Consider the following 13,561-nt stretch of genomic DNA (forward strand, 5'->3'; position numbering starts at 1 on the left):
TTAGGTGATATCCTATCATTTTGTTTTCATTTAAGTTGAGTAAGTTTATAAAGTTTCTTCATAAGGAATTTCAGTTCATACAGGAAAGGCAAGATGTAGTCTTGATTCTTTCAAGAGAAATGAGTTGGTTCCTTGACAGCCTCTAAAGGTAACCAGCTTTTGTTTTGTTTTGTTTTGTTGTCATTATAAACTCATGTATTTAAATATATTTGATGAGTTTCAATCCACTGGAATTTTAATCTTTTGTGAAGTTCAAAATGTGTAATCTTTGGCCAAGTGAGGGGCTCCTGAGTTATTTTAACATGACCCTAGTAGTCTTTGATAACTCTTTGCATAATAAGATATTTCAGGACTTTTGGTATATTTCAGCTTCAAAGTTCTAGCCATTTCCGCAAGAAGCCCTGATTTGTTTTAGTGGAAAATTGTATTTCACAGTGTTCATTGCCATTGGGCTGCCATTGTTTTTAGGCCTTTTCATTGGACAGAACTGGAAAATTGTGTGTGTGTGTATGTGTGTGTTTTAAAATCTTGTGTTCATATCGACATTTCTTCTTCAGATCTAGGAATATAGGGTTTTTCCCAAACTTCTATATTTCACCTTCTCTCTTACACACCATTACTCCTCATTAACAAGAGCATAGGAGATAAGAGATAACTTCTCATGACTAATCGTTTGCTTTCTTCTGCCTTTAAACACAATAGTATTAGAACACTAATAGTAATACTACCACCATAATTAAAATTACATAAAACAGATAAAATATTTTTGTACATCTTGTTCCCTTTTTCTTCTTGTTTACAGTGTTATACTGTATCTTCATTGCCAGAGCCATGTAGCTGCTTCATACGATAATCTCCCTCATTTAAACATCATATATTCTTAGTTCTACAAACAAGTATATATCTAATGCTCACTGTCAGTTTCATGCTGATGTTTTCTGAGTTATTTTGGTTGTTAAAGATCTTTCTCTAACAGATTCTCTGACAGAGTCTCACGAGAACAATATTTTCTGTGTTCTTGCACAGTGATCAAATTTTGTCTGTGCCTTCTATTCTTCAAAGTCAGTTTTGCTGGCTGTAAAATTCTTCACTCACATTTTCTTTCCTTGAGTATCTTAAATTATAGTACTTCATTTTCTTCGGGCATAAACCTTTGCTATTGAGAAGTCTGATGATCATTTGATTTTCTTTCCTGTATGAGCCATTTGTTCTATTTGTCTAAATACACAAGGATTTCTTCCCCTGTTTTTATTTAGAATCCAGTTTTTTTGCCTGACAATTTGCATTAGTCTTTCTAGGTACATGATATATTCTTTCAGAATGTAATTTATATGTATATGAAAGTGTTCATGAATTATGATTTTTAGCGTTTGTTTTCTGTTTTGCTTTTCTTCTTCAGGGACATCTGGTAGCCAAATACTGATTTTTTTTTTTTTTTTTTTTTGTCTATCTTCAGTATTTGTCACTTTTCCTTAAATCTTTTAAAATATTTTTCTAAGAATTTCTTTTGGATTTTAATTTTTTCCTTCTTTTCTCTTTCCATTTCTCTTAAGGCATTTGCTATTGTATTTATTCATTCTTGTTTAGTCTTCTTTTTTTAAAAGAAAGATTTTTCTTTAATTTATAATTCTTAAGTTTCATGACCTCATTGTATATATTTTTTTCTTTTTGTAATTTATGTCTTATTTAATATCTTATATAATTTTTTAGTGTATTTGAATTTATTTGAGATAGTAGTTTACAGTTTTAATCTGTGTTACAAGTATATGTTTCTGGCATGGTTTCACTGTGTATAAGGAATATTATATTCCTTATTCTTATTTTTCTTATAATAACTTTATATGAGTTTTGACCTTAATAATTTTAAGTTGTTCATTTTTATGTGAACTCACTTTCCTTGAAGGTTTAGAAAGAGGCCTGATGGACTTAGCTATTCTAGCTTTACAGAGCTCTCACTTCTGTTAATTTTGTCTGATTTAAAAAATATGGTTGCTTGGCTGGTGATATAACCTGGCTCTCTGCTCACTTCCCCACTTCCTCTGGGCCTTTTTCTTTTACCTCTGTTGCCCCTGTCAAGTTCAATTTGATTATACTTCCAATAGTTTCTCCTTCATGTGGGACTCTGTCCTGGAAGAGAGGCTTGGCAGATCAATTTTAAGTGCTCACTGCACTCTTCCCTTCAGACCTTCTGGCCATGGGCTCTTCCACTTGCTACCTTATAATTACAGGCATATTATTTCATATTTCTCAGTCCCATTTTCTTCATTTGAAAAAAAAAAAAAACTTATATAAGAAACATCCCTATCTCATGGTGTTGTTTAGGGGATTAAATGATGTAATATCTTGGGGTGCCTGGGTGGCTCAGTTGGTTAAGCATCCAACTTCAGCTCGGGTCGTGATCCTGCATTTGGTGAGTTCGAGCCCCACGTCAGTCTCAGAGCTGTCAGCATAGCAGCCTGGAGCCTGCTTCAGATTTTGTGACTCCCTTCCTCTCTGCCCTTCCACCGCTCATGCTCTGTCTATCTCTCTCTTTCCCTCAAAAAAAATGCATAAACATTAAAAAAAATTTAAATGATGTAGTATGTAAAGATCTTGAGTATCTGCCACATTGTATGCATCCAGAATATATGAGCTCACCCATAACCAACATTATTCCTGAGCTGTAGTTTAACACATGCTGCCAAATAAGTAACTAATTAATATTAACTTTGCATAGGCTTTATGTATTTTATATGGTGAAATACCAAGCCCAATTCAGAGGTAAACCAAACTAAGTTATATTGCACACATACATACCTTGTAGTAGTTCGTGCAAAAAGGAATGGAAATTTGTAATTTGTTCAAAGTTCTCCTTCTTCTGACCAATAATAGATATGCATGTGTCACCCTACTAAAAGATTTGCCTGAATACTCCTCAATAGGTACATTTGTTTGGAAAACATACACATTGTTTACCATCTTCACTTGCATTTATTTGGGTGTTTTCTCTCTGTACACATCCTGAAAATCATGAACAAAGCAGCACTGAGGTAATTATTCAGGTACAGTTTCTCTTTCTTTCTTTCTTTTTTTTCATGCAGCTGCCCTGCTTCCCATTTTAACAATGTGGAAATGATATGTAATTATGCATTGTTACATATTCGGATATGTTTATTTTTACTTACCTTAAAGAATAATTCTAAGTACTTCTTTCTGGAGCACAGCAACTATCTCATCATAGTACTTGTGCAGAAACACTTTTGAGATTATGAGAGGTTTCATGTTTTCACTCTATCAAAGTCAAATAATGTATGTAGAAAGGACAGGTTACTGCAAAACGGTAAGATTTTAAGGGTAGCTTCAAGGCCCAACCCTTATCTAAAGCTGTCCCCATTTGCTGGTTGATGCCTACATTTCTCCATTTTTAATGAGCCTTGAACTAAGTTCTGAGTCCTTGAGCTATATCATGATTCAAAACTTCCTGAAGGGAGACATTTGGGCCAATGAAGGAGGAAAAAAGACTTTCTTTAGGAGAGGGCCTATAATATATTAAGCTAAAGGCCACATATGTAACTTTCAAATTAACATTTAATATAGTTAATTCAGAACAGTGTATCAATCATCTCTGTTTTCTTTTGATACGATAAGCACTGGGAAAATTAAAAACAGTTGAAACATTATTTCCATGGATAATGAGAACCGGGCAGAGTTTAGAAAAATTTTTTATTCTCAGGCAGTAATTTAATCCATATTGCTAAGTGAGTAATAGACTCATAAATACCATTCTTCTATTCCTTAATTGTGTGTGTTTTGTTTTTGTTTTTACTGCAGCTTCGGAAAGCAGTGATGGATCACATATCTGATTCTTTCTTGGAAACCAACGTCCCTTTGCTAGTTCTCATTGAGGCTGCAAAGAGTGGGAACGAAAAGGAAGTGAAGGAATATGCCCAAGTTTTCCGTGAGCATGCCAACAAGCTAGTGGAGGTAAGTCAGGAGAGGCCTGAAGAGTAGAACTTATTGATGGGTTTAGTCTCTACACACTCCCTTTCGAGTTTCAGTAGACAGCCCTTCTATGGTTTTCTGGTTTTCCTGGAGAAATAAAGTCCTGAATGCTGCCTTTTTTTTTTTTTTAACCTTCTCGTGATTCCATCTGCTAACCAGAAGCAGGTTATCAGTATTCCTTCCTTTCTCTATATCACAATTCTAAACATGTTCTGGAATGCATCTGCTAATTTTCCTGAACAATAGGTAGAGGCTGAGGCAGAAGAGGTAGAAGGGATGCTCCAAAGTGCCAAATGCTAGCTTTGATTTGAGAGAATAGAATTAAAATTGCTGAATGGAGGTTTAAATGCTTCCCTTTTTTTCCTCCTTATCCCTCTCTCCACTCCATGCCCCTCAGCCTAGATTAGCTGGCCACATTATATGCTAGTGAAAAAAGCATCTCACTTTTCCCAAAGAGATATTGGGATTCCTGATGAAAGATCTTGGGACAGTTGGAGGAGTGTAATTTCAGAGTCGTAAATATATTCTATGTGTTAGAGAAATCTGTGGAGGTTGTTTTATAAATGCAGAATTGTGCTATGTAATATTGGAAAAATATTATTCAAGGCCAATAAAATGAAAGTAAACTGATAACCAGGCTGCTTGTATCTAGGAGCTGAAAACCAAAGCTTGGCAAAGGTTGGATTTAGTGATGTGGACTGACTAGAAACTTAGAGATGTTAAATAGAAAGTGTGTATGCTTGAAGAAAAGAGTCTAGGAGGGGTGAAGATCCTGGCAAAGTTAGGGAATAGTTATCAGGGCCAGGCTGCAAGCACTTGAAAACAACAACAACAAAACTCTGGTATATCCCCACTTTAATTCACCATGACAACAGTCATCAAGTTGAGTGTGCAAAACCCTGGGCCAGAGTATTGGAACACTTGAACCCTTGAACTTCCCTCCATAATCCCAGTGTCTTGAGGCAACACCAGCCTGGAACTAAAATTAGACCTACTTATGACATCAAGGCAATCTCTCTAGCTCTGTCTCCACCTGCAAGTCAAGAACTCCATCACCCCTCACATTCCACCTACATGTTGCAGGAGTTCACTTAGCCATTGAGGAAGCCAGAGTCTTCTCAAGGTTGACTTTCCTTGTTTTGAGAAAGAGAAGGTAAAAAAAGAGCAGAGGTAGAGTGGGAAGGGGAGGAGGAAGAAGAAAAGAAATAATGCCGAATGAATGCTACAAAAGTTTTAAATATTCATATGTAATAAAATAGTAGTATTAACATAGAGATAGACCATCACATTAATGTAACTTCATTGTTTACAAGATAATTGCAAAACTTATAGAAATCATTAATTAATGATGTGTTGTAGACATTGTGGACAGAAAGAAGGGACATGAGTTCAAAGTTGTGTGATAAACATATCCTATTTCCATTCTTGTCTGTGTCATTCCGTAATCCTGTATGTAGCCTCATTTGAGATAACACTTAACTTCAAACTTGATGCCCTGTGTAAATGTGAGCCCAAGTAGCCCTCATGCCTACTCATTCTCCCTTCTCCTATGATAGACCCTGGACCTAGTCACCATTTCCCCTCATCCCATCTGTAGGATTCCCTGTAGAGGTGACCAGCCACTGTGAGTGATCCCTGACCCTCAACTTGTGGCAGAAGCAGAAGGCTGAGGTCAGTCAGAACCCCATGGTTCAGAAAATCATTGTTTTGCTTCCCTCAGTTATTCCCTTTATTGCCCCTGAGTGGTCACTGCAGGCAGCAGCACTGTGGAATGTCTCCATGCCCAGATAATATAGGAACTAGGGTGGGACTGGCCTGATTGGAGAGGAACTAGAATAAAAAAACATTTCTGTAGGTTATGTCCTACAAACAAGTGCTATATTGCTGATGTATACATGTAAAAAAAAAAAAAAAAAGCTGGATCACTGGGCTGAAAGTCACTAATTTTCTAATTTTGAAAGTACTTATTGTGCATCTGGGTTGCTTAGTCAGTTAAGTGTCTGACTTCAGCTCAGGTCATGATCTCATCATGGTTTATGGTTTTGAGCCCTGCATCGGGCTCTGCACTGACAACCCAGAGCCTGCTTCATATTCTCTGTCTCCTCTCTCTGCCCCTTACCTGATCATGTTTTGTTTTGTTGTTTTTTTCCTCTCTGTCTCTCTAAAATAAATAAATAAATACACATGAAAAGAAAAGAAAAAAAAAAGTACTTGTATAGAAATGGGCATCTTTTTAGACCTTAGTTTTTGTGTCTATAATATGAGAAATTTGGTTAATATGTTGATTTTATACCCATTGACTTTGATAATCCACCTACTAATTCCAGAAGTTTGACTGTTTCCTTTTGGATTTTCTTTATATCAATCATGCTGTCTGTAAATTATGACAGTTATATTTCTTCTTTTCCAATCCTTATACCTTGTTTTTTCCTCTCATTGTTGTACTAGTGGGGACTTTCAGTATGATATTGTGGTGATAGACTTTTTTTGTTTCTTCTAGATCTCCATGAGAAAATTTTAATGTGTTATTACTAATTGTATTGTTTCTTCTAGACTTCTTGTAGATAATGTTATCAGATTTAGTTCCCTTTTATTGCTCATTCACTAAGAATATAGAATTGTATCAAGCAAGTTTTCTGCACATTTTGAGACAATTAAATGTTTGTTTGTTTTTGTTTTTTTTTTGTCTCCGTTAATATCCTTCAGAAGTGTTGGTATCTAAATTATGCTTTTCCTCAAAAAAAGAGTAAAAAAAAAAAAAAGAGCAGAAAACCTGCCATTACTTAGTTTTTTAAATGTTTGGAGGAATTCACCGATACAGCAACCTGAGCCTGGGTATTTATTTGAGGAAAGGTTTACACATTGCAGATTCAATTATTTTTAATAAATGTAAGACCATTAAAATTTTCTATTTCTTTTTGTGTCAGCTTTCATAAATTGTATTCTAGGAATTTGTTATTTTTATTTAATTTTCAAGTTATTTGGCATAAAATTATATATAATATTCTCCTTTTAAAAATAATCTGTGTCAGGATGCCTGGGTGGCTCAGTGGGTTAAGCATCCAGTTTCACCTCAGGTCATGATCTCATCGTTTATGAGTTAAAGCCCTGTGTCACGCTCTGTGCTGACAGCTCAGAGCTTGGAGCCTGCTTTGTATTCTGTGTCTCCATCTCTCTCTGCCCCTCCCCTGCTCATACTCTGTCTGTCTGTCTGTCTCTCTCTCAAAAATATATATAAACATTAAAAGTAAAAATGAATCTGTATTTGCATTATTATTTAAGTTCTTTTACTCTTTATAGTGCTAATTGGTGCCTTCTCTCTTTTTTTCTCAGTTCTGCAAGAGGTTTATAAATTTAATATTATTTTTTATAACATAGCTTTAAGGTTTGTAGATTTTCTTTGTTTTCTATTTTATTTATGCTGTTATTTTTATAGTTTTTATGCTTTCTTCTGGTATGACTTACTGTTTTTCTAACTTTCCAAAATCAACAATCACATTATTGATTTTTAGCCTTTTTTATTTTAGTAATATATGCATTTAAGGCTTAATTTTTCCCTAAGCTATGCTTTTATCTAATTATTTTCTACTGACCTAATTTTTAGCTCACTCATCCTGCTTCCATTTGTGTCCAGTATTCTTGAAACTGATTTATTAAGTTCAATTGTTTTAAAATTTATAGCCAATTCTTGTTTTGTTTAATTGATTCTGGTTTTCTAGTAAAATTCATTACTAGATCTCTTTTAAAAAATATGTTAATCATAGTTATTTTTAAAGTCCAAATCAAAGAACTCCAACATTTAGGTCAATTTCTTTTGTGTTTTATAGTTGCCCCACAGAGGGCAACTCTTCCCCACCCACACAGAAAAAGTGGCTTGCATTTAGAGACTGATGATGCAGCATACCAACAGAGGGGGTGAGCGGGTTCATTAGACATAAAAAAGGACTTTTGAGGAAGAGCAGAGCAGGCACACAAGCTAGTCCTGAGTAGCTTCAGTAAAAACAAGAAAAAGTGGTTTTGGGTTTTATTTTGTTAGAGAGGTGGACTGGGGTCGAGACCTCCATGTGTGACCTGGGGTTTGAATGGTTCAAACTTCCCTGTTGGCATTGAAAACAAGGTGGGCTTTCATACGAGGTTGCCCAGTTGTGGGGCAAGATGGAAAGGGGGAAGAGTGGGGCTTAAGAGCTGTCAGCAAACATTCAAAATGGAGTAAGATCGTGAATTATGATTCACCCCTAATGTTTGATAACTGGAATGTGCAATGTTTCATTTAATTGAATTTGAATTTGTTTAAGGTGTTATGGAGCTCTATGAGACTTCCAAAATGGAGGCAGACTTTTTATAGCATCTGTTTTTATTATTTGATTTTTATCTTGATTATGGCCTTTTAAAAACCATGTTAGGTAATTTTTTATTGAATGGCAAACACTTGTATGAAAAAATATAAAGGATCTGTGTTTTAGTGTTTTTGGCTGCTAGAAGAAAATACCACAGACTGGGTGGTTTATATACAACAGAAATTTATTTCTCACAGTTCTGGAGGCTGAAAGGTCCCAAGGGCAAGGCAGGAGAATGGATGCATTCTGGTGAAGGCCCTCTTCCTGGGTCATAGCAGGTGCCTTCTCGCTGTGTCCTTACATAGTGGAAGATGTAAGGGATCTCTCAGGAGTCTTTTGTAAGAACATTAATCCCATTCATGAGGGCACCATCCTCCTGACCTTAGAGACTCTCAAGCCTCCACTTCCAATATGATCATATTGGGCATTAGGATTTCAACACATGAATTTTGGCAGACAGATAATCAACATTCCGACTCTGTAGTTAGGCTACTGCTTTCTCTTTCCATAAAGTATTCACTGTACCCTAAAGGGCAGCAGATGTTGTGATGAGCACCGGGCATTGTATGGAAGTGTTGAGTAACTAAATTTTACACCTGAAACTAATATTACATTGTATGTTAACTGGAATTAAATAAAAGCTAAAAACTAAAAAAAAAAAAAAAAAAAGCAGCAGAGAGATAGACCATTTCATTCCAAAGACTGACATGATCTGAACCTAGTGTAACCTTTTTTAGGTTTAAGCTACCTTTCTTTTACCCCCGTACTATGGAATGGGGCTGCCAGCCGAGGACCAGATGTGTTACTAAGTATCTCAACTTATTTCTGAAGCAATTTCTCCAGTTTTTGTTTTCCTGTCATGATATGGTTGGAAACATGGTTCTGCTTTTTTAATGCTTTTAATGTGTAATGTAACAGAGAAAGATCTTAACAGGATAAAAACAAACAAACAAACAAAAAACCTGTGACCAGGTGCCAGTCTTTGAACCTCCCTTCTCTCTGAGACCTTTGCTTTCTTGGATGTCCTGGATTCCAGTGTTTGCCTCTCCAGATCTATGAGATTGTTAGAAACTCTAAATAATTATCTTCCTCTCAGCAACTACCTTTTATGTGGTGTCTCGGTTTCTTTTTCAACACAGAATTAGCAAATGTTTGGGAAGAAAAGTGAAATGCACAAAGTTAGGGACCCTCAATGAACATGTCTTCTTGAGCAAGTGTGGTTTGTGACTCCCTTGGCAGTTGTCTCATGCTTTCAAGGAAATTATTTTTATGCTGTATTTCTAGTTGTTCTCAGCAGGAGAGTGAGTCTCTCTTTTTTTCATGTTTATTTTTGAGCGCGCCCGCTTGCGCGCTAGAGAGCGCAAATGTGCTTGCAGGGGAGGGGCAAAGGGGCAGAGAATCCAAAGCTGGCTCTGTGCTGACAGCAGTGATCCTGATGTGGGGCTCAAAGCCAGGAATTGTGAGATCACGACCTGAGCCAAAGCCAGAAGCTTAACTGACTGAGCATCGCAGGAACCCCAGAGAGTGGGTCTCTTATTGGCTACTCCTTTATGGCTGGAGTTAGAAATCCCCGAGAGAGCTGGTTTAGGTAAGTTTGCAGGGCTTTTCTTTGTTTCATTAATATTTTTAGTCAGATATCTCTTTTTTCAGTGGAAATATTGACCTTCCATACCTGAAAGAAATACATTAATTGATAACAACAGTTCTGATTGAATTGAAATAACGATCCCAGTGCTTCGTCCATTTCCTGTAGTTCCTTCATTTAGCGTGCCCTTCTGCCAAACGCCACCTCACAATCCTTCCAGGGCACATTTGATCCCTATTTAAGAACTTCTGATGGAGCTCTGAGTTGCCATTAATATAAATTACATAAGCATTATATTTCAGATAATTTTGAATGAAGAATGATTACATAAAATAATCATTGAATCAATGGTAATAATTTTAGCTCCTCAACATTTTTTTAGTTATTGAATTTCATTATAGTATATCCACTTTTCCATCAATTTGTATGATTTTTTTCTCATATTTCTGTGCCACATTCTCCCAGTTTGGTATTTGCTGTTCACAGAGATCAGTGTGATGAAGTCAATGGAAGGTGTCACGACCTATAACACTCTGTTGTGGTCCTTAGAACATCTGTAACAAGGGCAGTTTTAGTGCAAATAAAATATTAGCAAAATATGAATCAGAAAAAAATAATTTGGCCTTTCATAATTACCTTAACAAGTGAAATTTTATGGTTTTCTTCCCCACAGTGTAACATTTAATGAAGACAAGGTGAATTTACACCAGGGTTTGTTGATTAAGAGAATTTAACAGGTCAGTTATGATGCTTTGGGGTCTATAATGTCAGCCATTATAGGACATATCACCAGTAGAAATGAATTATTTTCAATGTAGCCGTTTTGCCTCATCTCCAGAATCCAGCTAACTCATCCCCTCTGAGAGTTGGCTGAGGGCTTCAAGGTAAAGGTGACTCTGAGGGTCTGCTGAGCTGATCAGAGGACCCCTGTTGTACCTCCTTTCCAAGGCTTGTCAAGAAATGGAATGCAAAGTATGCCAACTTAGTACCAAAGTGATGCAGTCTGGGTAAGGGCAGAGTGGATGTAAAATGTGGGCAAAATAAGCATTGTTACAAAGAAAATACAAGCTAATCTGGAAAATGAGATGCAGAATCAGTACAGCTGTTTTCAGAGCCTCCAGACTGGTTTTATCCCTTCCATTGCTTTCTGACTCAGAGTCGAGGCGCTTCTCCTCTTTCTCCCCCTACATCTGTACCATGAGCAACAAAAGGGTTTGTATGTAAGCTTAAATGTGCCATTGTCTGTCATACTGCAGTGTCCTCCCAACAGTCATCTCTCATATGCCTGGTCCTCCTTCAGACCCTTCTGCACATGGCAGAACTTCTAAAAATGCAAGTTGATCATGCAGTGTTCCTGCCTGAGGCCATTCAGAGACTTCCTATTGTTCTTAGGTGAAAAACCAACATAATAAAGACCTATGCAGGGCTTGCATGATCTGGCCCCGTCTTCAGTCTCTAACTAGCCTTCTTGCCCTCTCCCACTTCCCACAAGGTATCAGCCTCACACAGACCGTCTTCCACTTGTGGGATGTGCCGTGCTCCCTCCACACCAGGCTTGTGCTTAGGTTGTCTCTTTCCCAGCAGACTCCCCATTCTACTTCTTCCTCTCATTTCTAATCATTGTTCAGCTTTCAGCTCAAACATCATGTCCCTGAGTGGGATCAATTCCCTGTGTTTTTTATTCTTAGGGAACACTATTTACTTTTGATTTGCACACATCCAGCTCTACTATTGTATGCTATTTCTCCTGCCAGATAAGCAGTTCCTTTAGAAAGGGGCCATGTCTAATTGATTCCTAACTAAATCGCAGCATGTGGCTGAGTAGTTAGCATATAGCAGGTATTCAATAAATAGATGTTGCCTAAAGAGTGAATAAAATAATGAATGCAGCCAGGATACTGCCAACTTTTTGGCTCCTGGGATAATATATTTTAATAGCATGGCTGCAGGGGCTGAAGGTCCCTAAACAGGTGCCTCTTGGGGTCACTAAAGAGGCATTGTGCTTATTTAATTTCCTAATTACTGCAAAGAAGGAACCTCAAATCTAAGAAGGACTAATGCGGAGAACTCCCATTTCTACTGAGTAGAAAGACCTCGCTGTTTGCAGGCTTAAGAGAAGTTGAACAGACTCTGTCATGATGCTCCTGAGGTAGTGCCCCTAACTCTGTTGTCATGTCTCCCCAGCCAACTGCCTCAGGAGCATGTGGTTGTCCTGATCCTTGGTTACCAAGGATGTGGGAGAGGGATGTGGTTCTGACACAGTGAAGCACACAACTGATGCCAGAACAGTGATGAGTTGGACAACGGAATCTCAGTTCTCCACTTTGTCCTCCTGGTTTACTCCTGAAGGCAGTACCCTATGCAAGGAGCAACTTGAGTCTGTAGCAAGTGGAAGGTTGGAAATGAGGGGCAAGTCCTAATATTCAGAATAACTAATGTGATCATCAGCAAAGCACAGTCTGCCTCTGTTCCAGCCTTGAGTAAATTGCTTTTCTCAATCTTTCCACTTCATTCAGAAAAATTCATTCAACAGCAAATGTGCTGAGTGGCTACCATGTGGTGACAGGTGCTGGCAAGATAACCGTGAACAAACCAGATAAACTTCCTGCTCTCACGGGGCATACTTTTGGGGAAGATAGAGAAAAAGTGAGATAAATGTATAAATAAGGTGGAAACTGAGTACTGAAGAGCAAAATAAAGCAGAGCAGAGTGGTAAGAGAATGATGATGGAGACGGGCATATGTGAGCAGAAAAGGCTTGTCTCCTCAGATGACTATTAAGCAGGGACCCGAAGGAAGTGGAAGAATATTGTGGGAACAGAAAAGGCAAAGCCCCCCAAGGCAGCAGTGTGCTTGTCGTGTTTGCCTAAGAACAAAGTGACTCATGTGCCTGCAGGTCAGAGGGAGTGGAAATTATTTCAGAGATGAGATTGAGGGCTGGGTGTAAACACTGTGTATTTTGCTCAGATATTTAAAACTCTTGAAGGCTTTGAACAAGGCATGCCATGATCTGACTTCCATGCTGAGAATTACTCTGCTGCTATATGGAAAATATATAGTAGAGTGACAAAAGTAGATGGGAGAATAGATAAAAGAACGTTCCAGTAGTCCAGCAAGGGGTTGGCGCTATGACTAGAGGAGAGGCAGTGAAGGTGTGGGCAGAAGTGCTTAGATTTGGGTTATATTTCCAAGGTTGAACCAATGCATTGTGTGTTAGGAGATGAGGCAGACAGGAGTCTGGGATGAGGTTTTGACATGCTGCAGTAGTGAAATCACTTGGAACTCTTAAAAAACATAGCTTACACGCTCAGACTGGCTTGATTAGCTCTGGCTGCAGCTTTGTGATAGGCGCAATCCTGAAAACCCTATGCAAATATCTTGGGTTTAAATAAATACAATAGAGCTTTGTATATTACAGGATCTTGATTCAAACTGTGAACTGAAAAACTCAAGAAAAGCTGCATCAAAAACTACATTGGTGGAAATAGGTCTCCATGCTTTTTTTAAAATATTTATTTATTTTGGGGGGAGAGTGTAAGCAGGAGAGGGGGACAGAGGATCTGAAGTGGGCTCTGCACTGACAGGCTGACAGCAGCAAGTCCAATGTGGGGCTCAAACTAACGAACTGCAAGATCATGACCTGAGCCAAATTTATTTAT

At 37.6% G+C, this 13,561-nt stretch overlaps 1 protein-coding gene and 1 long non-coding RNA gene across 11 annotated transcripts in view; both read left to right on the forward strand.

Moving 5' to 3' along the window:
* CTNNA2 (catenin alpha 2) overlaps positions 1–13,561 on the forward strand; it is a 1,100,619-nt gene that overhangs the window by 856,450 nt on the left and 230,608 nt on the right. For all 10 annotated transcript variants that reach the window (XR_006200794.1, XM_042932824.1, XM_042932822.1 and 7 more), the window contains one exon: positions 3,811–3,963. Coding sequence is in view for 9 of the 10 variants with exons in the window: in XM_042932824.1 (XP_042788758.1) it covers positions 3,811–3,963 (153 nt within the window). In the remaining variant the exon portion in view is untranslated. The remainder of the gene's footprint in view (positions 1–3,810; positions 3,964–13,561) is intronic.
* On the forward strand, positions 9,836–10,982 carry LOC122216254. The gene is made up of 3 exons (XR_006200796.1): positions 9,836–9,906; positions 10,577–10,640; positions 10,742–10,982. It is a non-coding gene; the product is annotated as an uncharacterized LOC122216254 (long non-coding RNA).

Source organism: Panthera leo, chromosome A3, assembly GCF_018350215.1.
Source record: "Panthera leo isolate Ple1 chromosome A3, P.leo_Ple1_pat1.1, whole genome shotgun sequence".
NCBI classification, from domain to species: Eukaryota; Metazoa; Chordata; class Mammalia; order Carnivora; family Felidae; genus Panthera; species Panthera leo.